Here is a 26,572-nt window from a genome sequence, read left to right on the forward strand (position 1 = left end):
AGGCAGGGGGTCAGCAGCAGCAGAGGGACTCCAGGGCAGGTGGTCAGCAGCAGCAGAGGGACTCCAGGCAGGGGGTCAGCAGCAGCAGAGGGACTCCAGGGCAAGGGGTCAGCAGCAGCAGAGGGACTCCAGGGCAGGTGGTCAGCAGCAGCAGAGGGACTCCAGGGCAAGGGGTCAGCAGCAGCAGAGGGACTCCAGGGCAAGGGGTCAGCAGCAGCAGAGGGACTCCAGGCAGGGGGTCAGCAGGGGGACTCCAGGGCAAGGGGTCAGCAGCAGCAGAGGGACTCCAGGCAGAGGGTCAGCAGCAGCAGAGGGACTCCAGGCAGGGGGTCAGCAGCAGCAGAGGGACTCCAGGCAGGGGGTCAGCAACAGCAGAGGGACTCCAGGCAGGGGGTCAGCAGCAGCAGAGGGACTCCAGGCTGGGGGTCAGCAGCAGCAGAGGGACTCCAGGCAGGGGGTCAGCAGCAGAGGGACTCCAGGGCATTGGGTCAGCAGCAGCAGCAGAGGGATTCCAGGGCAGGGGGTCAGCAGCAGCAGAGGGACTCCAGGCAGGGGGTCAGCAGCAGCTGCAGAGGGACTCCAGGCAGGGGGTCAGCAGCAGCAGCAGAGGGACTCCAGGCAGGGGGCCAGCAGCAGCAGACGGACTCCAGGCAGGGGGTCAGCAGCAGCAGAGGGACTCCAGGCAGGGGGTCAGCAGCAGCAGCAGAGGGCCTCCAGGGCAGGGAGTCAGCAGCAGCAGAGGGACTCCAGGCAGGGGGTCTGCAGCAGCAGCAGAGGGACTCCAGGCAGGGGGTCAGCAGCAGCAGCAGAGGGACTCCAGGCAGGGGGTCAGCAGCAGCAGCAGAGGGATTCCAGGGCAGGGGGTCAGCAGCAGCAGCAGAGGGACTCCAGGCAGGGGGTCAGCAGCAGCAGAGGGACTCCAGGCAGGGGGTCAGCAGCAGCAGCAGAGGGACTCCAGGCAGGGGGTCAGCAGCAGCTGCAGAGGGACTCCAGGCAGGGGGTCAGCAGCAGCAGAGGGACTCCAGGCAGGGGGTCAGCAGCAGCAGCAGAGGGACTCCAGGCAGGGGGCCAGCAGCAGCAGAGGGACTCCAGGCAGGGGGTCAGCAGCAGCAGCAGAGGGACTCCAGGGCAGGGAGTCAGCAGCAGCAGAGGGACTCCAGGCAGGGGGTCTGCAGCAGCAGCAGAGGGACTCCAGGCAGGGGGTCAGCAGCAGCAGCAGAGGGACTCCAGGCAGGGGGTCAGCAGCAGCAGCAGAGGGACTCCAGGCAGGGGGTCAGCAGCAGCAGAGGGGCTCCAGGCAGGGGGTCAGCAGCAGCAGAGGGACTCCAGGCAGGGGGTCAGCAGCAGCAGAGGGACTCCAGGCAGTGGGTCAGCAGCAGCAGAGGGACTCCAGGCAGGGGGTCAGCAGCAGCAGAGGGACTCCAGGCAGGGGGTCAGCAGCAGCAGAGGGACTCCAGGGCAGGGGGTCAGCAGCAGCAGAGGGACTCCAGGGCAGGGGGTCAGCAGCAGCAGAGGGACTCCAGGCAGGGAGTCAGCAGCAGCAGCAGAGGGACTCCAGGCAGGGGGTCAGCAGCAGCAGAGGGACTCCAGGCAGGGGGTCAGCAGCAGCAGAGGGACTCCAGGCAGGGGGTCAGTAGCAGCAGAGGGACTCCAGGCAGGGGTTCAGCAGCAGCAGCAGAGGGACTCCAGGGCAGGGGGTCAGCCGCACCAGAGGGACTCCAGGCAGGGGGTCAGCAGCAGCAGCAGAGGGACTCCAGGCAGGGGGTCAGCAGCAGAGTGACTCCAGGCATGGGGTTCAGCAGCAGAGGGACTCCAGGCTGGGGGTCACCAGCAGAGGGACTCCAGGGCAGGGGGTCAGCAGCAGCAGCAGAGGGACTCCAGGCAGGGGGTCAGCAGCAGCAGAGGGACTCCAGGGCAAGGGGTCAGCAGCAGCAGCAGAGGGAGTCCAGGCAGGGGGTCAGCAGCAGCAGAGGGACTCCAGGGCAGGTGGTCAGCAGCAGCAGCAGAGGGACTCCAGGGCAAGGGGTCAGCAGCAGCAGAGGGACTCCAGGCAGGGGGTCAGCAGCAGCAGAGGGACTCCAGGCAGGGGGTCAGCAGCAGCAGAGGGACTCCAGGGCAAGGGGTCAGCAGCAGCAGAGGGACTCCAGGGCAGGTGGTCAGCAGCAGCAGAAGGACTCCAGGGCAAGGGGTCAGCAGCAGCAGAGGGACTCCAGGGCAAGGGGTCAGCAGCAGCAGAGGGACTCCAGGGCAAGGGGTCAGCAGCAGCAGAGGGACTCCAGGCAGGGGGTCAGCAGGGGGACTCCAGGGCAAGGGGTCAGCAGCAGCAGAGGGACTCCAGGCAGAGGGTCAGCAGCAGCAGAGGGACTCCAGGCAGGGGGTCAGCAGCAGCAGAGGGACTCCAGGCAGGGGGTCAGCAACAGCAGAGGGACTCCAGGCAGGGGGTCAGCAGCAGCAGAGGGACTCCAGGCTGGGGGTCAGCAGCAGCAGAGGGACTCCAGGAGGGGGTCAGCAGCAGCAGAGGGACTCCAGGGCATTGGGTCAGCAGCAGCAGCAGAGGGATTACAGGGCAGGGGGTCAGCAGCAGCAGAGGGACTCCAGGCAGGGGGTCAGCAGCAGCTGCAGAGGGACTCCAGGCAGGGGGTCAGCAGCAGCAGCAGAGGGACACCAGGCAGGGGGCCAGCGGCAGCAGACGGACTCCAGGCAGGGGGTCAGCAGCAGCAGAGGGACTCCAGGCAGGGGGTCAGCAGCAGCAGCAGAGGAACTCCAGGGCAGGGAGTCAGCAGCAGCAGAGGGACTCCAGGCAGGGGGTCTGCAGCAGCAGCAGAGGGACTCCAGGCAGGGGGTCAGCAGCAGCAGCAGAGGGACTCCAGGCAGGGGGTCAGCAGCAGCAGCAGAGGGATTCCAGGGCAGGGGGTCAGCAGCAGCAGCAGAGGGACTCCAGGCAGGGGGTCAGCAGCAGCAGAGGGACTCCAGGCAGGGGGTCAGCAGCAGCAGCAGAGGGACTCCAGGCAGGGGGTCAGCAGCAGCTGCAGAGGGACTCCAGGCAGGGGGTCAGCAGCAGCAGAGGGACTCCAGGCAGGGGGTCAGCAGCAGCAGCAGAGGGACTCCAGGCAGGGGGCCAGCAGCAGCAGAGGGACTCCAGGCAGGGGGCCAGCAGCAGCAGAGGGACTCCAGGCAGGGGGTCAGCAGCAGCAGCAGAGGGACTCCAGGGCAGGGAGTCAGCAGCAGCAGAGGGACTCCAGGCAGGGGGTCTGCAGCAGCAGCAGAGGGACTCCAGGCAGGGGGTCAGCAGCAGCAGCAGAGGGACTCCAGGCAGGGGGTCAGCAGCAGCAGAGGGACTCCAGGCAGGGGGTCAGCAGCAGCAGAGGGGCTCCAGGCAGGGGGTCAGCAGCAGCAGAGGGACTCCAGGCAGGGGGTCAGCAGCAGCAGAGGGACTCCAGGCAGTGGGTCAGCAGCAGCAGAGGGACTCCAGGCAGGGGGTCAGCAGCAGCAGAGGGACTCCAGGCAGGGGGTCAGCAGCAGCAGTAGAGGGACTCCAGGCAGGGGGTCAGCAGCAGCAGAGAGACTCCAGGCAGGGGGTCAGCAGCAGCAGCAGAGGGGCTCCAGGCAGGGGGTCAGCAGCAGCAGAGGGACTCCAGGGCAGGGGGTCAGCAGCAGCAGCAGAGGGACTCCAGGGCAGGGGTTCAGCAGCAGAGGGACTCCAGGGCAGGGAGTCAGCAGCAGAGGGACTCCAGGCAGGGGGTCAGCAGCAGCAGCAGAGGGACTCCAGGGCAGGGGTTCAGCATCAGAGGGACTCCAGGGCAGGGGTTCAGCAGCAGAGGGACTCCAGGGCAGGGGGTCAGCAGCAGAGGGACTCCAGGCAGGGGGTCAGCAGCAGCAGCAGAGGGACTCCAGGCAGGGGGTCAGCAGCAGCAGCAGAGGGATTCCAGGGCAGGGGGTCAGCAGCAGCAGCAGCAGAGGGTCTCCAGGCAGGGGGTCAGCAGCAGAGGGACTCCAGGCAGGGGGTCAGCAGCAGCAGCAGAGGGATTCCAGGGCAGGGGGTCAGCAGCAGCAGCAGCAGCAGAGGGTCTCCAGGCAGGGGGTCAGCAGCAGAGGGACTCCAGGCAGGGGGTCAGCAGCAGCAGCAGAGGGATTCCAGGGCAGGGGGTCAGCAGCAGCAGCAGAGGGACTCCAGGGCAGGGGGTCAGCAGCAGCAGCAGAGGGACTCCAGGCAGGGGGTCAGCAGCAGCAGCAGAGGGACTCCAGGCTGGGGGTCAGCAGCAGCAGAGGGACTTCAGGGAGGGGGTCAGCAGCAGCAGCAGAGGGACTCCAGGCAGGGGGTCAGCAGCAGCAGCAGAGGGACTCCAGGGCAAGGGGTCAGCAGCAGCAGAGGGACTCCAGGCAGGGGGTCAGCAGCAGCAGCAGAGGGACTCCAGGCAGGGGGTCAGCAGCAGCAGCAGAGGGACTCCAGGCTGGGGGTTAGCAGCAGCAGAGGGACTTCAGGGAGGGGGTCAGCAGCAGCAGCAGAGGGACTCCAGGCAGGGGGTCAGCAGCAGCAGCAGAGGGACTCCAGGACAAGGGGTCAGCAGCAGCAGAGGGACTCCAGGCAGGGGGTCAGCAGCAGCAGAGGGACTCCAGGGCAGGTGGTCAGCAGCAGCAGAGGGACTCCAGGCAGGGGGTCAGCAGCAGCAGAGGGACTCCAGGGCAAGGGGTCAGCAGCAGCAGAGGGACTCCAGGGCAGGTGGTCAGCAGCAGCAGAGGGACTCCAGGGCAAGGGGTCAGCAGCAGCAGAGGGACTCCAGGGCAAGGGGTCAGCAGCAGCAGAGGGACTCCAGGCAGGGGGTCAGCAGGGGGACTCCAGGGCAAGGGGTCAGCAGCAGCAGAGGGACTCCAGGCAGAGGGTCAGCAGCAGCAGAGGGACTCCAGGCAGGGGGTCAGCAGCAGCAGAGGGACTCCAGGCAGGGGGTCAGCAACAGCAGAGGGACTCCAGGCAGGGGGTCAGCAGCAGCAGAGGGACTCCAGGCTGGGGGTCAGCAGCAGCAGAGGGACTCCAGGCAGGGGGTCAGCAGCAGCAGAGGGACTCCAGGGCATTGGGTCAGCAGCAGCAGCAGAGGGATTCCAGGGCAGGGGGTCAGCAGCAGCAGAGGGACTCCAGGCAGGGGGTCAGCAGCAGCTGCAGAGGGACTCCAGGCAGGGGGTCAGCAGCAGCAGCAGAGGGACTCCAGGCAGGGGGCCAGCAGCAGCAGACGGACTCCAGGCAGGGGGTCAGCAGCAGCAGAGGGACTCCAGGCAGGGGGTCAGCAGCAGCAGCAGAGGGCCTCCAGGGCAGGGAGTCAGCAGCAGCAGAGGGACTCCAGGCAGGGGGTCTGCAGCAGCAGCAGAGGGACTCCAGGCAGGGGGTCAGCAGCAGCAGCAGAGGGACTCCAGGCAGGGGGTCAGCAGCAGCAGCAGAGGGATTCCAGGGCAGGGGGTCAGCAGCAGCAGCAGAGGGACTCCAGGCAGGGGGTCAGCAGCAGCAGAGGGACTGCAGGCAGGGGGTCAGCAGCAGCAGCAGAGGGACTCCAGGCAGGGGGTCAGCAGCAGCTGCAGTGGGACTCCAGGCAGGGGGTCAGCAGCAGCAGAGGGACTCCAGGCAGGGGGTCAGCAGCAGCAGCAGAGGGACTCCAGGCAGGGGGCCAGCAGCAGCAGAGGGACTCCAGGCAGGGGGTCAGCAGCAGCAGCAGAGGGACTCCAGGGCAGGGAGTCAGCAGCAGCAGAGGGACTCCAGGCAGGGGGTCTGCAGCAGCAGCAGAGGGACTCCAGGCAGGGGGTCAGCAGCAGCAGCAGAGGGACTCCAGGCAGGGGGTCAGCAGCAGCAGAGGGGCTCCAGGCAGGGGGTCAGCAGCAGCAGAGGGACTCCAGGCAGGGGGTCAGCAGCAGCAGAGGGACTCCAGGCAGTGGGTCAGCAGCAGCAGAGGGACTCCAGGCAGGGGGTCAGCAGCAGCAGAGGGACTCCAGGCAGGGGGTCAGCAGCAGCAGAGGGACTCCAGGGCAGGGGGTCAGCAGCAGCAGCAGAGGGATTCCAGGGCAGGGGGTCAGCAGCAGCAGCAGAGGGACTCCAGGCAGGGGGTCAGCAGCAGCAGAGGGACTCCAGGCAGGGGGTCAGCAGCAGCAGCAGAGGGATTCCAGGGCAGGGGGTCAGCAGCAGCAGCAGAGGGACTCCAGGCAGGGGGTCAGCAGCAGCAGAGGGACTCCAGGCAGGGGGTCAGCAGCAGCAGCAGAGGGACTCCAGGCAGGGGGTCAGCAGCAGCTGCAGAGGGACTCCAGGCAGGGGGTCAGCAGCAGCAGAGGGACTCCAGGCAGGGGGTCAGCAGCAGCAGCAGAGGGACTCCAGGCAGGGGGCCAGCAGCAGCAGAGGGACTCCAGGCAGGGGGCCAGCAGCAGCAGAGGGACTCCAGGCAGGGGGTCAGCAGCAGCAGCAGAGGGACTCCAGGGCAGGGAGTCAGCAGCAGCAGAGGGACTCCAGGCAGGGGGTCTGCAGCAGCAGCAGAGGGACTCCAGGCAGGGGGTCAGCAGCAGCAGCAGAGGGACTCCAGGCAGGGGGTCAGCAGCAGCAGAGGGACTCCAGGCAGGGGGTCAGCAGCAGCAGAGGGGCTCCAGGCAGGGGGTCAGCAGCAGCAGAGGGACTCCAGGCAGGGGGTCAGCAGCAGCAGAGGGACTCCAGGCAGTGGGTCAGCAGCAGCAGAGGGACTCCAGGCAGGGGGTCAGCAGCAGCAGAGGGACTCCAGGCAGGGGGTCAGCAGCAGCAGTAGAGGGACTCCAGGCAGGGGGTCAGCAGCAGCAGAGAGACTCCAGGCAGGGGGTCAGCAGCAGCAGCAGAGGGGCTCCAGGCAGGGGGTCAGCAGCAGCAGAGGGACTCCAGGGCAGGGGGTCAGCAGCAGCAGCAGAGGGACTCCAGGGCAGGGGTTCAGCAGCAGAGGGACTCCAGGGCAGGGAGTCAGCAGCAGAGGGACTCCAGGCAGGGGGTCAGCAGCAGCAGCAGAGGGACTCCAGGGCAGGGGTTCAGCATCAGAGGGACTCCAGGGCAGGGGTTCAGCAGCAGAGGGACTCCAGGGCAGGGGGTCAGCAGCAGAGGGACTCCAGGCAGGGGGTCAGCAGCAGCAGCAGAGGGACTCCAGGCAGGGGGTCAGCAGCAGCAGCAGAGGGATTCCAGGGCAGGGGGTCAGCAGCAGCAGCAGCAGCAGAGGGTCTCCAGGCAGGGGGTCAGCAGCAGAGGGACTCCAGGCAGGGGGTCAGCAGCAGCAGCAGAGGGATTCCAGGGCAGGGGGTCAGCAGCAGCAGCAGCAGCAGAGGGTCTCCAGGCAGGGGGTCAGCAGCAGAGGGACTCCAGGCAGGGGGTCAGCAGCAGCAGCAGAGGGATTCCAGGGCAGGGGGTCAGCAGCAGCAGCAGAGGGACTCCAGGGCAGGGGGTCAGCAGCAGCAGCAGAGGGACTCCAGGCAGGGGGTCAGCAGCAGCAGCAGAGGGACTCCAGGCTGGGGGTCAGCAGCAGCAGAGGGACTTCAGGGAGGGGGTCAGCAGCAGCAGCAGAGGGACTCCAGGCAGGGGGTCAGCAGCAGCAGCAGAGGGACTCCAGGGCAAGGGGTCAGCAGCAGCAGAGGGACTCCAGGCAGGGGGTCAGCAGCAGCAGCAGAGGGACTCCAGGCAGGGGGTCAGCAGCAGCAGCAGAGGGACTCCAGGCTGGGGGTTAGCAGCAGCAGAGGGACTTCAGGGAGGGGGTCAGCAGCAGCAGCAGAGGGACTCCAGGCAGGGGGTCAGCAGCAGCAGCAGAGGGACTCCAGGACAAGGGGTCAGCAGCAGCAGAGGGACTCCAGGCAGGGGGTCAGCAGCAGCAGAGGGACTCCAGGGCAAGGGGTCAGTAGCAGCAGCAGAGGGACTCCAGGCAGGGGGTCAGCAGCAGCAGAGGGACTCCAGGGCAGGTGGTCAGCAGCAGCAGAGGGACTCCAGGCAGGGGGTCAGCAGCAGCAGAGGGACTCCAGGGCAAGGGGTCAGCAGCAGCAGAGGGACTCCAGGGCAGGTGGTCAGCAGCAGCAGAGGGACTCCAGGGCAAGGGGTCAGCAGCAGCAGAGGGACTCCAGGGCAAGGGGTCAGCAGCAGCAGAGGGACTCCAGGCAGGGGGTCAGCAGGGGGACTCCAGGGCAAGGGGTCAGCAGCAGCAGAGGGACTCCAGGCAGAGGGTCAGCAGCAGCAGAGGGACTCCAGGCAGGGGGTCAGCAGCAGCAGAGGGACTCCAGGCAGGGGGTCAGCAACAGCAGAGGGACTCCAGGCAGGGGGTCAGCAGCAGCAGAGGGACTCCAGGCTGGGGGTCAGCAGCAGCAGAGGGACTCCAGGCAGGGGGTCAGCAGCAGCAGAGGGACTCCAGGGCATTGGGTCAGCAGCAGCAGCAGAGGGATTCCAGGGCAGGGGGTCAGCAGCAGCAGAGGGACTCCAGGCAGGGGGTCAGCAGCAGCTGCAGAGGGACTCCAGGCAGGGGGTCAGCAGCAGCAGCAGAGGGACTCCAGGCAGGGGGCCAGCAGCAGCAGACGGACTCCAGGCAGGGGGTCAGCAGCAGCAGAGGGACTCCAGGCAGGGGGTCAGCAGCAGCAGCAGAGGGCCTCCAGGGCAGGGAGTCAGCAGCAGCAGAGGGACTCCAGGCAGGGGGTCTGCAGCAGCAGCAGAGGGACTCCAGGCAGGGGGTCAGCAGCAGCAGCAGAGGGACTCCAGGCAGGGGGTCAGCAGCAGCAGCAGAGGGATTCCAGGGCAGGGGGTCAGCAGCAGCAGCAGAGGGACTCCAGGCAGGGGGTCAGCAGCAGCAGAGGGACTGCAGGCAGGGGGTCAGCAGCAGCAGCAGAGGGACTCCAGGCAGGGGGTCAGCAGCAGCTGCAGTGGGACTCCAGGCAGGGGGTCAGCAGCAGCAGAGGGACTCCAGGCAGGGGGTCAGCAGCAGCAGCAGAGGGACTCCAGGCAGGGGGCCAGCAGCAGCAGAGGGACTCCAGGCAGGGGGTCAGCAGCAGCAGCAGAGGGACTCCAGGGCAGGGAGTCAGCAGCAGCAGAGGGACTCCAGGCAGGGGGTCTGCAGCAGCAGCAGAGGGACTCCAGGCAGGGGGTCAGCAGCAGCAGCAGAGGGACTCCAGGCAGGGGGTCAGCAGCAGCAGAGGGGCTCCAGGCAGGGGGTCAGCAGCAGCAGAGGGACTCCAGGCAGGGGGTCAGCAGCAGCAGAGGGACTCCAGGCAGTGGGTCAGCAGCAGCAGAGGGACTCCAGGCAGGGGGTCAGCAGCAGCAGAGGGACTCCAGGCAGGGGGTCAGCAGCAGCAGAGGGACTCCAGGGCAGGGGGTCAGCAGCAGCTGAGGGACTCCAGGGCAGGGGGTCAGCAGCAGCAGAGGGACTCCAGGCAGGGAGTCAGCAGCAGCAGCAGAGGGACTCCAGGCAGGGGGTCAGCAGCAGCAGAGGGACTCCAGGCAGGGGGTCAGCAGCAGCAGAGGGACTCCAGGCAGGGGGTCAGTAGCAGCAGAGGGACTCCAGGCAGGGGTTCAGCAGCAGCAGCAGAGGGACTCCAGGGCAGGGGGTCAGCCGCACCAGAGGGACTCCAGGCAGGGGGTCAGCAGCAGCAGCAGAGGGACTCCAGGCAGGGGGTCAGCAGCAGAGTGACTCCAGGCATGGGGTTCAGCAGCAGAGGGACTCCAGGCTGGGGGTCACCAGCAGAGGGACTCCAGGGCAGGGGGTCAGCAGCAGCAGCAGAGGGACTCCAGGCAGGGGGTCAGCAGCAGCAGAGGGACTCCAGGCAGGGGGTCAGCAGCAGCAGAGAGACTCCAGGCAGGGGGTCAGCAGCAGCAGCAGAGGGGCTCCAGGCAGGGGGTCAGAGGCAGCAGAGGGACTCCAGGGCAGGGAGTCAGCAGCAGCAGCAGAGGGACTCCAGGCAGAGGGTCAGCAGCAGCAGCAGAGGGACTCCAGGCAGGGGGTCAGCAGCAGCAGCAGAGGGACTCCAGGCTGGGGGTCAGCAGCAGCAGAGGGACTCCAGGCAGGGGGTCAGCAGCAGCAGAGGGACTTCAGGCAGGGGGTCAGCAGCAGCAGCAGAGGGACTCTAGGCAGGGGTTCAGCGGCAGCAGCAGAGGGACACCAGGGCAGGGGGTCAGCCGCACCAGAGGGACTCCAGGCAGGGGGTCAGCAGCAGCAGCAGAGGGACTCCAGGCAGGGGGTCAGCAGCAGAGTGACTCCAGGCATGGGTTTCAGCAGCAGAGGGACTCCAGGCTGGGGGTCACCAGCAGAGTGACTCCAGGCATGGGGTTTAGCAGCAGAGGGACTCCAGGCTGGGGGTCACCAGCAGAGGGACTCCAGGCAGGGGGTCAGCAGCAGCAGCAGAGGGACTCCAGGCAGGGGGTCAGCAGCAGAGTGACTCCAGGCATGGGTTTCAGCAGCAGAGGGACTCCAGGCTGGGGGTCACCAGCAGAGGGACTCCAGGCAGGGGGTCAGCAGCAGCGTGACTCCAGGAGGGGTTCAGCAGCAGAGGGACTCCAGGCTGGGGGTCAGCAGCAGAGGGACTCCAGGGCAGGGGGTCAGCAGCAGCAGAGGGACTTCAGGGCAGGGGGTCAGCAGCAGCAGCAGAGGGACTGCAGGCAGGGGGTCAGCAGCAGAGGGACTCCAGGGCAGGGAGTCAGCAGCAGCAGAGGGACCAGGGCAGGGGGTCAGCAGCAGCAGCAGAGGGACTCCATGCAGGGGGTCAGCAGCAGAGGGACTCCAGGCAGGGGGTCAGCAGCAGAGTGACTCCAGGCATGGGTTTCAGCAGCAGAGGGACTCCAGGCTGGGGGTCACCAGCAGAGGGACTCCAGGCAGGGGGTCAGCAGCAGCGTGACTCCAGGAGGGGTTCAGCAGCAGAGGGACTCCAGGCTGGGGGTCAGCAGCAGAGGGACTCCAGGGCAGGGGGTCAGCAGCAGCAGAGGGACTTCAGGGCAGGGGGTCAGCAGCAGCAGCAGAGGGACTCCATGCAGGGGGTCAGCAGCAGCAGAGCGACTCCAGGCAGGGGGTCAGCAGCAGCAGAGGGACTCCAGGCTGGGGGTCAGCAGCAGCAGAGGGACTCCAGGCAGGGGGTCAGCAGCAGCAGCAGAGGGACTCCAGGCAGGGGGTCAGCAGCAGCAGCAGAGGGACTCCAGGCAGGGGGTCAGCAGCAGCAGCAGAGGGACTCCAGGAGGGGTTCAGCAGCAGAGGGACTCCAGGCTGGGGGTCAGCAGCAGAGTGACTCCAGGAGGGGTTCAGCAGCAGAGGGACTCCAGGCTGGGGGTCAGCAGCAGAGTGACTCCAGGAGGGGTTCAGCAGCAGAGGGACTCCAGGCAGGGGGTCAGCAGCAGCAGCAGAGGGACTCCAGGCAGAGGGTCAGCAGCAGCAAAGGGACTCCAGGCAGGGGGTCAGCAGCAGAGTGACTCCAGGAGGGGTTCAGCAGCAGAGGGACTCCAGGCTGGGGGTCAGCATCACAGCAGTACAGCAGCAGCAAAAGCAAAGCAGCATTAAAGGCACAGCAGCAGAAAAAGTCAATCAGTGAAGCAGCAATTTAAGCAGGGCTGTCAGCGCTTTAAATATAGCGCCAGCACCTGCTTTCATCTCTGCTGATAACACTATCGGCGCCTTGCTGCCTCCGTCTGCCCTCCAATGCGAGGGGCCCCGCACCTCCTGCATTCAAATGGGCCGGCCATTGTGTGATCACGGTCAGCTGGCCCACATACGTAACTAGTGTTGACGGCGCCCACTTCCAAGTCTGATGGCGGGGCCCATGATGGGCTCACTAAATTCTGCCCAGTAGGTTTTGTACAAGAGTACTTTAGAGATGGCTTACATATTTTCCATACAAGAAGACCTCCTTATTTCATGAAGTAAAACCATTGGGTGGAGAACAGCATTTCAGGGATCGAGATATGTGTGTGTTGCTCACCATGTCAGAGAGAGTAATTTTTATCTCAAATTCAGAGCATTACAGCCAATGATTTAATAAGTCAAGCTCCATTTCTATTAAATGGCATTCTGGGACTTTTAACTGTTGCTTTGGGGATTGAATTGAATACATTATTGTGAAAGCCATGAATGAATGAATGACTAAATATTTTAATATTTAGAAATGTAATTTTATCTATTATTTTTAAAGCTGAGAGTACACAGGAAGATGGTTGGAACATAGGACATAGGAGCAGGAGAAGACCACTTAGGCCCTCAAGCCTGTTCTAGCATTCAATGAGATCATGGCTGATCTGCGACCTAACTCCATATACCCACTAAAATAAAAGCAAAATACTGCGGATGCTGGTAATCTGAAATAAAAACAAGAAATGCTAGAACCACTCAGCAGGTCTGGCAGCATCTGTGGAAAGAGAAGCAGAGTTGACGTTTCGGGTCAGTGACCCTTCTTCGGAACCTTTGCCCCATATCCCTTAATGCCTTTGACAAACAAAAATCTATCAATCTCAGTTTTAAAATTAACAATTGATCTAGCATCAATTGCCATTTGCAGAAGAGAGTTCCAAATTTTTCCCACCCTTTGTAGGCATAAGTGTTTCCTGATTTTACTCCTGAAAGGTCTGGATCTAATTTTTAGACTATGCTCCCTCGTCTTAGAGTCCCTAACTAGTGGAAATAGTTTCTCCCAATCTACCCTATCTGTTCCCCTTGATAGCTTGAAAACGTCAATCAAAGCACCCCTTAACCTTCTAAATTTCAGGAAATACAAGCCTAGTTTATTTAATCTCTCTCCGTAGCTTAACCCTTCAAGTCCAGGTGTCAATCTAGTAACTCCATGCTGCACTCCCTCCAAGGCCAATATATCCTTCCTCAGGTGTGCCCAGAACTGCTCACAGTATTCCAGGTGTGGTCTAACCAGGGCTTTGTGTGCATAGTACAACAATTGTAGGTAGTTGTATAGTAGTACTTGGATGGTGGGATGTCATTTAGCTGCACTTTGGGTTCAGTCCTGGACTTTGTTAGCACTAAGGAATGTTTATAGGCATGGCTCAACTGAAATTGAGTTGCTGAAGTTTGAACAGAACTACAGTGAGGCTGTCGGAGTATAGCAATATGGAGGGTCCACCAGGCAGAACTTTAGAGTAGTAACCTATGGTTTGGTATAACTGTAAGGTAAGTCTGTGGTTTGCCACAACTGGGGATGGAATTTGAGGTTTGGCTCACTGTTGGATTCCTGGTATTTATCAACAGTAAGAGGAGGGGAAAGATTTGGCCTGGACAGCACTGGGTGGGGGTTAGGGTGTAATCGTGCATCTGGCCATGCTGATTTGTGACTTTCTAAGAAATGTCAATAAACATTAGATTTAGACTTTTGTGATTATTTCCTGAATGTGTATCTTTGTGTTTGGCTCTTTGTTTCTGTCTCTTACATGTACAAGAAATGTAACTATTCCAATCACTATTAACAAAATTAGATAATTAGAGCTTTCAAAATCCACCTCAGTTGTTTCTTAATTTAGGAGAAAACCCTCAAATTAAGATGAGGAAAGACACTTGGGCCACTGGCGTGCACAGGTTAAGCAAAGATGACAGTTGTCATGAAACTCTGCTACTGACTGCGCTAAAGTTCATGGGTCAGAAGGAGAAACCACAGAAGCTGGCCTTGTGCGCACATCTGTGGTGCCCCACATCAGAGATCCCAAACACACTGAAGGTAACTGACTTGCCCAAAGTTGGGGGGGGAGGGAGTCTGGGTAGCAGGCCCCTGAAAAAGGGGGCCACTTAAAAGCCCCCCATAATTTTGATCAGTCCCCTTATCTTCAGGGGTATAGGCTCTGACTTTACCTTGGAACCCTAGGTGATATTTTGAGCAATGTGTGGGGAAAAGATAATATACTGGCAACTGGTGGCCATACTATACAATTACAGGGTGACAGGTTTGTGTCTGTGGTTTCTATTATAAAAGTGGACGTATGAATTTATAATGGAAAAAGTTGACACAAAAGTGTGTTAGAAAAAACTGACACCCAAAAGTAACACTTTCCAAAGACAGGAAGCGCAAGCTGTTTAATAAGATAGAGATAGATATACAAGAGAGAGAGAATTTGAAGCAATTTATGTTATGTCATCGTATTTAAAGTTTCCTTTTTCCATCTCTATAGTATTGTTTGGCAGTGAAACTGCAGAACCCCAGGACAATATCCTCCTGAATCTTGGTGATGGACTCAAGTTAACATGTGACACCAATCGATCTGTAAACATCAACTGGTACAAAGAAGACAAGCAGATCCTGACTAGTGACAGGGTGCATGTAGTCCAGAAGGTTCTGGAAATTGCAGAGATTACATATGATGATTCTGGCCTATACCTTTGTGTGGTGCGTGGAACAGGCGAGATTCTAAGAAACTTCACAGTAACCGTAGCAGGTAAGACTCTTAATTCTATTCATTAAAGTCTCTGACATGTAAGCATATCTAAGGAGAATATAGCATTATATTCTGTGTGTAACTTTAAGCACTGCAATTAATCACTTTTTCTTTTTAAGTTGCTTTCTAATGTTTTTCAGTCTTGATGGTGCTCTGCACTATCGATCTTAGCTCTTCATTTGAGTTTGTAAATTTAAAAAAAAGATGCTAAGAAGGGTTTGAGACTTTGTTAATACAGCATATGAGGTACAGTCATTTAATTATTGTTAATGCCTAGGATTTTCATGGGCCTGAACCATTGGGAGGCACATTTCTCCATCCCTGAGTGGGCAACAATTCAATGTAAATATTGGGGAATTAAAATCCCCTTTATGTATTTGAAATACAGATCCCCCAATCTGGAATAAAAGGACCTTCCCTAATTTCTGTGTCAGGCAGCCTATTTTGACCCAATGTCCTGTCGGAATTTAGGTGTGCAGGTACAAAAGCATGCCCATCATATGCATTGTTTGTTTGTGCATGTTTATTCAATAGGGCTAAATGTGCAACCTTCAGGTATTTAATAAAATGCTGATTTAGGACTCAAAATTGAATATTGTGTTGGTATGGGAATTGCCTCTTCCGTTGAAAAATAAACTAAACACAATTCATTATTGGCAGCATTTGACACCCATATGTTTGAACTTGGCGAATAAGTCAGAAGCTATTGCCAAACTGATCTTTAAGGTAATGGGACCTATACTTTTTGGAATGGGATATCTCATAGGGAATCGATTAATTGGTGTTTTCACTGGAAGATGTGACAGATGTACCAATTTTAATAATATTTGCATAAATAATGTTTGATCACAGTTCTTATAGTACTGTATTACTATGGGCAATTATATAGTCTTTACAACTGAGTGAAAATGCTAGAAGCTGAGGAAAATTATTCCACCAGTACATTTGACTAAACAGTACTGATGCATTCTGGAAAATTAGGTACAATGCAGATATTCAGATTGTAAAATTCAAATTCAGCTCACAGCTTTGCACAAAAATGCCAGGTCTGATATCAGTATATTGTAAGAATCTAATTATATATTTGATACCATATAATTAATACAGGATATACAGCATACTCAGTAAAATAAGCAGCACCTGCACAAGTAAGGCAAGGACAGGATGGAGCTATGATCTGCACCCCAATCTAACAGCTCTCAAATCCTCACTTCCTACAACTGTGTAAAGAATGTGCACTTGGACATGCTACTTACAGGGTGCTTAGCATCCATTTCCTTAGTACAGGTCTAGTACTGGAAGAGGGAAATGGGCTCCCCTCCATTGACAGATCCCTTCTGGAGTACAAGATTAAACCTATTGCATAGTCAATACAATATAACCAACACAGCTCCTTCGTTGCAGTGTTACTACAGTACAGACAGTAAAATCCAGACTGGAGTGAGCACAGTATGAGATTCCAGGTCGAGATTTATGAGGCCTAATATCCCCTACATTAATTGTTTCAGACTCATTGTCCTCTGGTGATGATGATGAAGATGGTGGATCTGAAGATTCAGCTCCAGAATCTGTTGATGGCCATACTTATCCTCGCAAAGGTCAGTGGTTTTGATCATCTGTTGTTTCACACACCACCACCCCCCGCCACCCCCCCCCCCCCCCCCCCCCACACACACACACACACACAATCATGAGTCCAAAAATATTTTGTACCTTTTTCAGGCATAGTATGGTCTACAGACATTTAGGAGTCTTGGTGGCTGGTGTATAAAACACATTGTGGGTAGTATATCAATCACAGTATATGTGGTGTATCAAATACGATGTGGCCTGTATATTAAACAAGCCTGGAGGATAAAGCACAGTGTGGTTCATTTATAAAGCACTGCTTGAGTCATGTATACATCACAGCATGCATAGTGTATACACCACAGTGTGGATAGTATATATACTACAGCATGGATCAAGGCCATGACAGAGTCTGAGCATCAGTGGACATGTTATTGGTGTGTAAGTGCTGCTTGATGGCATTATTCATTCGATCACTGAACTAATGATTGGGAGGAGGCTGGCAGGGCTGTCATTGGCTTGGTTAGATTCACCTGGTTTTTGTGGCTAAGACACATTTGGGCAATTTTCCACATTGTCAGGTACATACTACTGTTAAGCTGCAATGGAACAACCTGGTTTTGGTTTGCATATTGATTAATAACTGGGTGTGGAATGCAGAGTTATGAGTACATTAGAACAGTGAGACAATGTGATTTTTCAGCCACCCATTGTACAGCCCCTTTGTTAGCCACACTTGTATGTATTAATTTAAATCAGCTCTTTGCAGTACTGTGGTCTAAGGGCTGTTGGAAACATTCAGGGTCCTAACATGTCTCTGACTTGGAGAAGCAATTGAGTCACTCTCAAACCAATCACTGAGCTCTCCAATTAAACCGCTCTGTGTATTTTTGGGCGACAATTTGTCTTGGCTCTAATTGTTCAGGCTCTGAGGATTCAGTCTACTGCTAAATGCGTAGCCTAATTACCACAGGAGCTCCCAGTCCAGCTAATTGGGTCAATTACTGTAGAGCTGATTAGGCAGGAATGTTTAGGAATGTATAACCTCTTTGGGAGAGAGTTTCAAAATGGTTAGTGCTTGATGTTACTGTTGAGTTTCACTTATACAGAGTTCCTAAATTCAGGTTAAAACAACAGACTCATGTTGGCCAGAGTGTCAGATTTTTAGAGATTCTGAAGGTAATGCAGATATTTAAAAAAAATTAAAACCCATGAGATCCACGAAAATGTAGCAAGGTGGATACAAAATTGGCTCAGTGGCAGGAAACAAAAGGAAATTGTTGACGGGTGTTTTAGCGACTGGAGGGCTGTTTCCAGTGGCATTCTGCAGGGCTCAGTACTGGGTCCCCTGCTTTTTGTGGTATCTATTAACGGTTTGGACGTATATGTAGGGGGCATGATCAGGAAGTTTGCACAAAGATTGGCCGTGTGGTAGAAAGCAAGGAGGATAGCTGTAGGCCGCAGGAACATATTGATGGTCTGGTCAGATGGGCAGAAAAGTGGCAAATGGAATTCAACCTGGATATAAGTGTGAGGTGATGCATTTGGGGAGGTCAAACAAGGCAAAGGAATACACGATTAATGGGAAAATACTGAGAAGTGTAGAGGAAGTGAGACCTTGGAGTCAATGCCCACAGATTCCTGAAGGTAGCAGGACAGGTCGGTAGGGTGGTTAAGAAGGCATATGGAATCCTTTCCTTTATTAGCCGAGGTATAGAATATAAGAGCAGGGAGGTTATGCTGGAACTGTATAACTCAATGGTTAGGCCACAGCTTGAGTACTGTGTGCAGTTCTGGTCATATCATTACAGAAAGGATGTAATTGCACTGGAGAGGGTACAGAGGAGATTTATGAGGATATTGTCAGGACTAGAAAAATGCAGCTATGAGGAAAGATTGGAGAGGCTGGGGTTGTTCTCCTTGGAACAGAGAAGGCTGAGGGGAGATCTGATTGAAATGTACAAAATTTTGAGGGGCCTGGATAGAGTAGAGGTGAAGGGTCTATTCACCTTAGCAGAGAGGTCAGTGACGAGGGGGCACAGATTTAGTGATTGGTAGAAAAATTAGAGGGGAGATGAGGAAAAACTTTTTCACCCAGAGGGTGGTGGGGGTCTGGAACTCACTGCCTGAAAGAGTAGTTGAGGCAGAAACCCTCAACTCATTCAAATGGAATCTGAATATGCACCTCAAATAATCTGCAGGGCTACAGACCAAATACTGGAAGGTGGGATTAGAATAGGTGGATCTTTTTTTGGCCGACACAGACATGATGGGCCAAGTGGCCTCTTTCTGTGCCTTAAACTTTCTATGATTCTATGATTTACCCTATGTAAATGCGGCACAGTGGCGCAGTGGTTAGCACCGCAGCCTCACAGCTCCAGCGACCCGGGTTCAATTCTGGGTACTGCCTGTGTGGAGTTTGCAAGTTCTCCCTGTGTCTGCGTGGGTTTCCTCCGGGTGCTCCGGTTTCCTCCCACATGCCAAAGACTTGCAGCTTGATCGGTAAATTGGCCATTATAAATTGCCCCTAGTATAGGTAGGTGGTAGGGAAATATAGGGGACAGGTGGGGGTGTGGTAGGAATATGGAATTAGTGTAGGATTAGTATAAATGGGTGGTTGATGGTCGGCACAGACTCAGTGGGCCGAAGGGCCTGTTTCAGTGCTGTATCTCTAAACTAAACTAAACTACTCCAGTAACCACAACCACCACTCCATCCCCATTTGTGTTCATTGCCAACTGGCTTCAGAATTCTTTCACATAAATTCAGTGAGAAAATGTTGATTGGCGTTTATACTGGAATGAGGATCATAGAATCACAAAATAGAACCGCACAGAAGGAGACCAGGCGGCCCATTGAGTCGGTGTCAGCTCTTTTGAAGAGCAATCCAATTAATCTCATGCCCTGGCTTTTTACCCATATCTTGCCAATTTTTTCTCCTTCAAGTATTTATCCAATTCCCTTTTGAAAGCTACTACTGAATCTGTATCCACCACTCTATAATTCAAAATCCTAATCATTCATTATGTAAAAACATTTTTTCCTCATGTCACTTCTGGTTATTTTGCCAAGACAGCAGCCTTGCCATTTTTTGCTGGTAGCCACGAAAACTTCTTCAGTTCTCACGCAGCTCTAACATCCCATTGTGAAGCCACCTCCTTAGTTACTGGGGTTCTGACACAGCAGGGGGCTCGTGCGACACTGGCAAAATTGCTGTGTGGTGGCCGATAACTAGTCACTCAACAATCTGAACTGGCATCCCGCTGTGGACGCGCAGGTTGGTGGCATCAGACCCAGCCTGCCCCTGGCAAAAGCAGCCGGAGGCGAGAACTCATCGGCAAACTAGCCTGACACTTTTTTTTCAGTATATGCTTGCCCCACCCACCCCGCCTCCATCCCTGCCTTCAAGGGCTTGGGAAACGTCAACCCAGTTTCTCTTTATTTACTCTATCTAAACCTATCAGGATTTTAGACAACCTCTATCAAATCTCCTTTTAGCCTTCTCTGCTCTAAGGAGAACAATCACAGCTTCTCCAGTCTCTTCACGTAACAGTAATCCCTCATTCCTGGAATCATTCTCATAAATCTCTTCTGCACCCTCTCCAAAGCCTTCACATACTAAAGTGTGGCGCCCAAAATTGGACATGATACTCCAGCTGGGACTGAATTGGTGTTTTGTGTAGCTCTAACAGAAATTCCTGGCTTTTGTTTTCAATGTCTCTATTTTCAAAGTCCAGGATCCCATATGCTTTATTAACTGTTTTGTTGACCTGTCCCACCACCTTAACAGATTTCTGCACAAACACCCCCAGGTCTCTATGTTCTTGCACCTGCTTTAAAATTCAACTTATATTGTCACTCGTCATTCTTCCTACCATAATGTATCATTTCACACATTTCTGCATTGAATTTCATCTGCCAGATGTCCACCCACTCCACCAGCCTGTCAATGTCCTATTGAAGTCTATTACTCCCTTCCTTACTGTTTACTACACTTCCAAGTTTCATATCATCTGCAAATTTTGAAATGGTGCCCAAGTCCAAGTCATTTATATCTAAAATAGCAGTGGTCTTAGTACTGAACCTTAGGGAACACCACTGTATACCTCTCTCCGGTCTGAAAGCAACCATTCACCACAACTCTATTTTCTATCTCTTACCTAATTTTGTATCATGCTGCTACTGCCCCTTATATCCCATGGGCTTCAATTTTGCTTAACCTAATGTGTGGTACTTTATCAAACATCTTTGGAAAGTTGATACATACATTGAGTTGGCAACTCTGCACTACCAATTTAACACTCAACACACACATCATAAACTACAACACCAGTTGTAACACAAACATTTAAGTGGCATCTTAGCTCAGTGGTAGTGCTCTTGTCTCTGAATCAGAAAGATGTGATTTCAAGCTTTATTCCAGGACCTAAGCACATTATATAGGCTGACATTTCCATGTAGTAATGAGAGAGTTGCTGCATAGTTGGAAGTGCAACCTTTTGGATTAAATGTTAAATCAAGGCCCTGTTTGCATTGTCAGGTATCCCATGGTACTTTTTGAAGGCAAGCAGGAAAGTTCTCCTAGCTCTTGGTGAGCAGGGAAGTTGTCCTGGTATATGACCAACATTTATCCCTCAATCAAAACCTCCAATAACAGATTACCTCATTTACCTCATAACTGTTTGTGTGAGCTAGCTATATGCAAATTGGTTGCCATGTTTGCCTACATAACAAATGACTTCATTTCAAATGCAATTCACTGGGTGTGAAGTGCTTTGGGATGTTCTGAGGATGTGATTACAAGTACTTTCTTTTGTGTGTGTTAGTTTTGCTATTTTGTGTGCTTTTATCGAATATATATGCCACAAATATATAGCAGGTTCATTCCTTCCACTATTAAGGATTTCTGGTCACTTCATTCTATCCTGAGAATGCAAATGAATTGATTAAATAGACAGTGACACATATGTTTTTCATACCGTATAGGATAAATTCACTGATCTGTGCTACCAGTATGAAGCCCTGTTCAAAGTGAGCAAAGGTCAGAGATGGAGGTATAACACTTTATGCCAATTCTCCAACCTACATTCCCTTCAAGTAGAACTCTCACCAGGAGTGCAGGATCAGTTTTCCCTCTTGTCCATAGTTTTATAGAGATGCTGATCCAGCTCTAAAGTTTCTTATCAAATAGTTGCTATGTTCCACATAATTATAAATTAAATATGTTCTGTATATCCCATTGCCAGTATGGATCCAGGTCTGTTATTGTCTAATTAATTACTCATTGCTAACTGAAGAGCTTTCCTTCCTGGTTCCCCTCCTCACACACAGGAACACCTTACTGGACACACTTTGAGCGTATGGAGAAGCACCTGCATGTGGTTCCAGCTGCGAATACGGTTAAATTTCGCTGCCCAGCTGCTGGAAATCCCATTCCTAGCATACGCTGGCTGAAGAACAGCAGGGAGTTCAGAGGAGAGCAGCGAATCGGAGGCATTAAGGTATAACTCAGATTTACCATGAACGACATAATGCTGGGGATAAGAGTTGATTCAGATTCAGAAGAATCACAATTCAAACCACACAAAGTCTGAATTTAAATAAAGAGGTTAATAAATATTCTCTCAAAATCACCAGGGACCTCAACAGACTACCAGGAATTTGACATACACACATCAAAATTAGACATTAACATATTGTTTGCCTTGGCTCCACGACCTTCTGGTCAGCTATTCTGTGATCTTGTCCTATCCACACCTTCTCCTTTGTTATCTCTTGCCCAACCCCCGCTTTACTTGCTTATAACCTTTGACATTTCTAATGTTTGCCAGTTCTGAAGAAGGGTCACAAACCTGAAACATTAACTCTGCTTCTCTCTCCACAGATGCTGCCAGACCTGCTGAGTATTTCCAGCATTTCTTGTTTTTATTTCAAAATTAGACCAGTCAGACACACATACCTTCTTCCCCACCTCTTCCCCAGGACCACTAGTGATCATATACCTATTCTATTTCCCCTAAACACCAACCATTTAGCCAGGTGTCTGCCCCACTAGACCACTAGGATATAACTTAGGTTGGCAAATCTCATGAGTCCAACAGGGATCAGGTGGATAACCCTCCCCCAACTAATCCATAAAGGAAAAGGATATGAAGGCCACTAAAGCAATACTATTCCAATTCTTTTTGTTTTCTTAAATGTACTGCTTTAATGAAACACAATCCTGAGTAATTAATATTGTATTTCAATCCAGCTGAGTGTTCCTGCATTACTACATCACTGAAATTGGCATTACAGAGGTACTATATAGCTCAGCTCCAGTATAAAAGATTTTACCATTTGAAAGGCAGGCCTGGAACATTGCCAGCAGCTGTGTGAATAACGCATTAAAAAAGTGGTTTATATGAATAATAAATTATCAAAAAGGCAGAGGTGTATGAGTGATATATGATTCTTTCCTAACATGTAGGAGTCTGCCAGCAGAGGAGGAGCCATAACCAACAAAAAGAATGAGAGTTTGGCAGCTTCTATAACTATTTTTAGAATTTTTTTTTTTAGGAAGTTAAGAATATTAAGAATTGTGTTTATGGGCAAAGTCTTAAAATCAGAGCTGTCATCGCTGACAGAATTGGCGTGCTGCTTTAAGAGTGTTCTATGATCATTGTATTCTGTCTTGACATATAAATCAACAGGCTTTGCTTCTAAATATATAACTTGTTTAGAGTTCATTTGGCTCAGTTGGAAGTACTCTCACTAGTAACAGATAACTGGGGGGGTCACTTACCTAATTTACTGCTTGTGAGATCTTGTTGTAAGCAAATTGGCAGCTGTGTTTGCCGACATTTCAGAAACAAATTCCTAGGTTGTAAAACTTTGGGATGCCTGAAGACAAGATAAAGCACTATATAAATGCAATTTTTTTCTTTGGATAAAACAAGACCAAACAATTTGTTAGGTGAATGCTGTAAAGCAGAATAAAATATCCAGTACCAATAGCCCAAATCTTAACCCAGAACAGTAATCAGGCAGGTGGAGTCGAGCACAAATCCTCCCTGACCTTTTCAGCATGAGGCCCAGGAAATTTTAACTGCCTGCCTGTCTGGTGTCAGCCTCTGCATATTTTTGAAATTAGTAATGACCATGTTGCCTTTTAAAATTAGAGGGGCATTGTCTTCATGAAAAATTGTTTGGCAAACCTTGTTTACTATATATCACCTGAAAACATAATCACATCAATTACACATGATGTTATCATGACAAACATGGTTATACATTATCCCAACAAGCATTGCCAAATCAAATATAACAGAGGTTAGATGTTAAGCAAAGTTCCCTCGACAGAGACCCAGCAGGTATTTTCTGGACAGCATTACCATGTGTATAATAATCTGTCCTGATTAAATGATCTTAATCCAAACCTCAATGGTAAAATGAACACGTAGACAAGGCATACAGTCCAGAAAGTCTTAGTTTGATTCCTGGTCTTTACTCAGTTCATGGTTTTTTTAGAGCCTTTTACAAGTTTATTTGCCTTTTATCTGGTTTGCAAATTTTTAATTTCATTTTTCCTGTCAGCTACGCCATCAGCGTTGGAGCCTGGTGATGGAGAGTGTTGTACCATCTGACCGTGGTAACTATACCTGCGTGGTAGAGAACAAGTATGGTAGCATCAACCACAGTTACCAACTGGAGGTGTTAGGTAAGTCTTGAGTGATTTGGAGAGAAGCAACTTGATGTGGGAATTGGGATAGGTAATTAAAAAGTAGGTTCAAATATCTGAAGAACCTTGCTTCTTACTTCTTTCGATTCTAATAATTAGGTTATAACGTCCTACAGCTAGAAATGACTCAGAATGTTTGTGTTGTATTGCTCTAAAATAAATGCTGCATGTTTCCATTAAAATAGAGAACAGAGGAATATCATATTAACACATTAAGCAGTTCTCCACTATTATCAGTAACAGTAATTTCTATGCTTTGATCTTCTGAGGTCTGTTGTACATGTAATGGCTTGGATTTTCTGCTTCAGTGCTCTTTATGAACACCAGGAGAACATGTTGGGATTTTTTGCACTCCCAGTTCATGAATTTTTTGAATATTAAAATCATGGGCTGAAAATCCAAGCCAGTATGTATAACAAAGCCATATTAGGTGCATTTGTTTCGCCCATTATATTCAAACTAAGCATTGTGCCTACAAAATGGAATGAACACAATTGCATGAAAAATAATCTTCAAATTAGAGTCAGGTAATTATAGGCAAAAGGGCGCCAATTGTTATGATTCTGATAATGGCAGATTTTTGCTTGTGGAATATAGGTTCAACTATGTCCAAATTACAAATGCTGATAAGAATCAAACAGAAGTAAAAGTCTACAAATGATTCAAAAATTTCCATGAAAGCCAGGTGTTTTTGTTGGACTTGGTTGTGGTTGACTTTGGATCTGAGCCGATATGATGTTTCTGGTTGACCTAAGATGTTATTAGTGGTGCAATTAGAGTTAGTGTAGGGTTTGACCAAGATCTCTGTGTACAACAAGACTTCAAAGGAACATCAAAGGTCACAACAATGTTATCTGTAATAATAAAACCCATTATGAGCTGTTCTGATCCTTCATGTTACATTGCTTGTTTATCTGTCTACTGTATCTATCTACTGTAGGGAATTAGGAATAAATGTTGACAATTTCTGCCTGGAAATTATTTGAAGAATGGAAAGAGTCAGCCAGGTTCTGTTATGATTAGCAATACAAATAAACAGTGGGCAAGAAACTGAGAGTGCTGCCATAGTACTATTTTCTTCCTGTTCGAGTAGTCTGAGATGACTCAGGACAATCAGCTAAACAAATGCAGAGACAAACATAAATAGGGACTTAAGTATCGGGAGCTCCTAAATTGTATTTTTAAATATATATATATATATATACATAAATATATATACACACACACATACACTTACATAGATTCTCTAGGTTGCAAGGCTCTTCATCCTTAAGTACAGTATCCTAAATTTATATATGTATTGTAACTTCTGCCCACAGAACGGTCTCCTCACCGGCCTATCCTGCAGGTTGGACTGCCAGCTAACAAATCCGTGGTGGTGGGCAGCAATGTAGAGTTCTATTGCAGAGTTTTCAGTGATGCCCAGCCTCACATCCAATGGCTGAAACATGTGGAGGTGAATGGCAGTAGATATGGGCCAGATGAGGTCCCATATGTCCAGGTTTTAAAGGTAGGTACGTGGGCCAACAAATGGATCATTTTCGGGACTATAACCATTCTAAAGCTGTTTATAACCAATTATAGTACACTTAGTTGACAAGCTGGTTCTCAAATAACCTTGACAGTAGCTTGCCATTGTTATTATTATGGCACAAACCATGCTAATACAACCTTGAATAACCCAGTTATTTCCTGTCGCATCTCTCTGTAACCCAATATTATGCACCTGCAGAACACAATTTATACACATGTTGCCCTCTGCAGAATATTATTCATTCCTAAGCCAGTTGATGTATTTTTCCTCTCTTCACAGACTGCTGATATTAACAGCACTGAAATTGAAGTCCTCTATTTGCATAATGTCACATTTGAGGATGCGGGGAAGTACACCTGCTTGGCAGGCAATTCTATTGGGATCTCTTACCACTCAGCATGGCTGACAGTTTTACCAGGTGTGTACTGCTGTACCTATAGGATGGAGACAATGTAAACCAGTTGAGACAGGAGGTGGGCACTTAAAATGTGTGCTTAAAAGATTGTAGGGTCGACTTTAACTCAGGGTGCATACAGGCCTGGCAAGAAAAGGATGAGATGGAAACCCCAACAGAGACTTCAGCATGCAATCCAGGTCATTTTAACACCCTGACCTCATTTAAATATTGAAACACTGTCTCCTGCCAGAAACTGGGGGGGCAATGACGTTAGGGCCAGTGCAGCGGGTGGTGGTAGAAATTGAGACATGAGCCCAAGGACACCACAAATACATGTGAATGGTCCTTGGCACAATGTTAGTGCTGTGAGTGGGGAGGGGGTGTGGTATTCACAGACACTGTTAGCATTGTGTGGGAGTGACAAAACTGGGACTGGGGAGATCAGAGAACTCCTTGCACAGTCTTGGGAAACACAAGCAATCTGCAGTAAAGTAAATGTAAATACCTACCATTGCCTCTCCACTGATTGCCGCCATATCCTGCTGTCAGGTTTGGCCCTGAGCGTGCCTCCCAGTTTTAATTAAGATGGCATTGAGGTGCTGATGACATCATTGGGATGTGACTTTTGACTGTAAAATAGACCACCACCTGCCCCTGGGGTGGGCAGCCCACTCATGCCTATTCTGAGGTAAGGGAACATGGCAAAATTCCCTCCACCCACCCCCCCCGCCCCCCACCACCAGCTACCTTAACCTTCCTCCTGCATCATTCCAGCTGGGCGGCAGGATGAAAATGAACCTTTGTTTGAAAATAATGTAGACTTATATACAAGAGAAGTGCTGACCACTGATCTGCATGCTACCTTAGTTGCTGTGTGGATGCTGACAGGCTCTGATTTAGGCTGGTATTTTATGGCTGCAAATCGGACGGCATTGGTAGTGGTTGGGGGGCATAATATCACATGGAGTGGCATCAGGACGGGCCTCTGAC

The 26,572-nt window shown here is 52.7% G+C and overlaps 1 protein-coding gene across 6 annotated transcripts in view; it reads left to right on the forward strand.

Moving 5' to 3' along the window:
- LOC137375824 (fibroblast growth factor receptor 4-like) overlaps nt 1-26,572 on the forward strand; it is a 94,448-nt gene that overhangs the window by 38,767 nt on the left and 29,109 nt on the right. For all 6 annotated transcript variants that reach the window (XM_068043329.1, XM_068043325.1, XM_068043327.1 and 3 more), the window contains 6 exons: nt 14,099-14,362; nt 15,871-15,960; nt 21,263-21,432; nt 23,507-23,630; nt 24,971-25,161; nt 25,465-25,603. In XM_068043329.1, coding sequence (XP_067899430.1) covers nt 14,099-14,362; nt 15,871-15,960; nt 21,263-21,432; nt 23,507-23,630; nt 24,971-25,161; nt 25,465-25,603 — 978 coding nt within the window. The remainder of the gene's footprint in view (nt 1-14,098; nt 14,363-15,870; nt 15,961-21,262; nt 21,433-23,506; nt 23,631-24,970; nt 25,162-25,464; nt 25,604-26,572) is intronic.

The sequence above is a fragment of the Heterodontus francisci genome, chromosome 12 (assembly GCF_036365525.1).
Source record: "Heterodontus francisci isolate sHetFra1 chromosome 12, sHetFra1.hap1, whole genome shotgun sequence".
NCBI lineage: Eukaryota > Metazoa > Chordata > Chondrichthyes > Heterodontiformes > Heterodontidae > Heterodontus > Heterodontus francisci.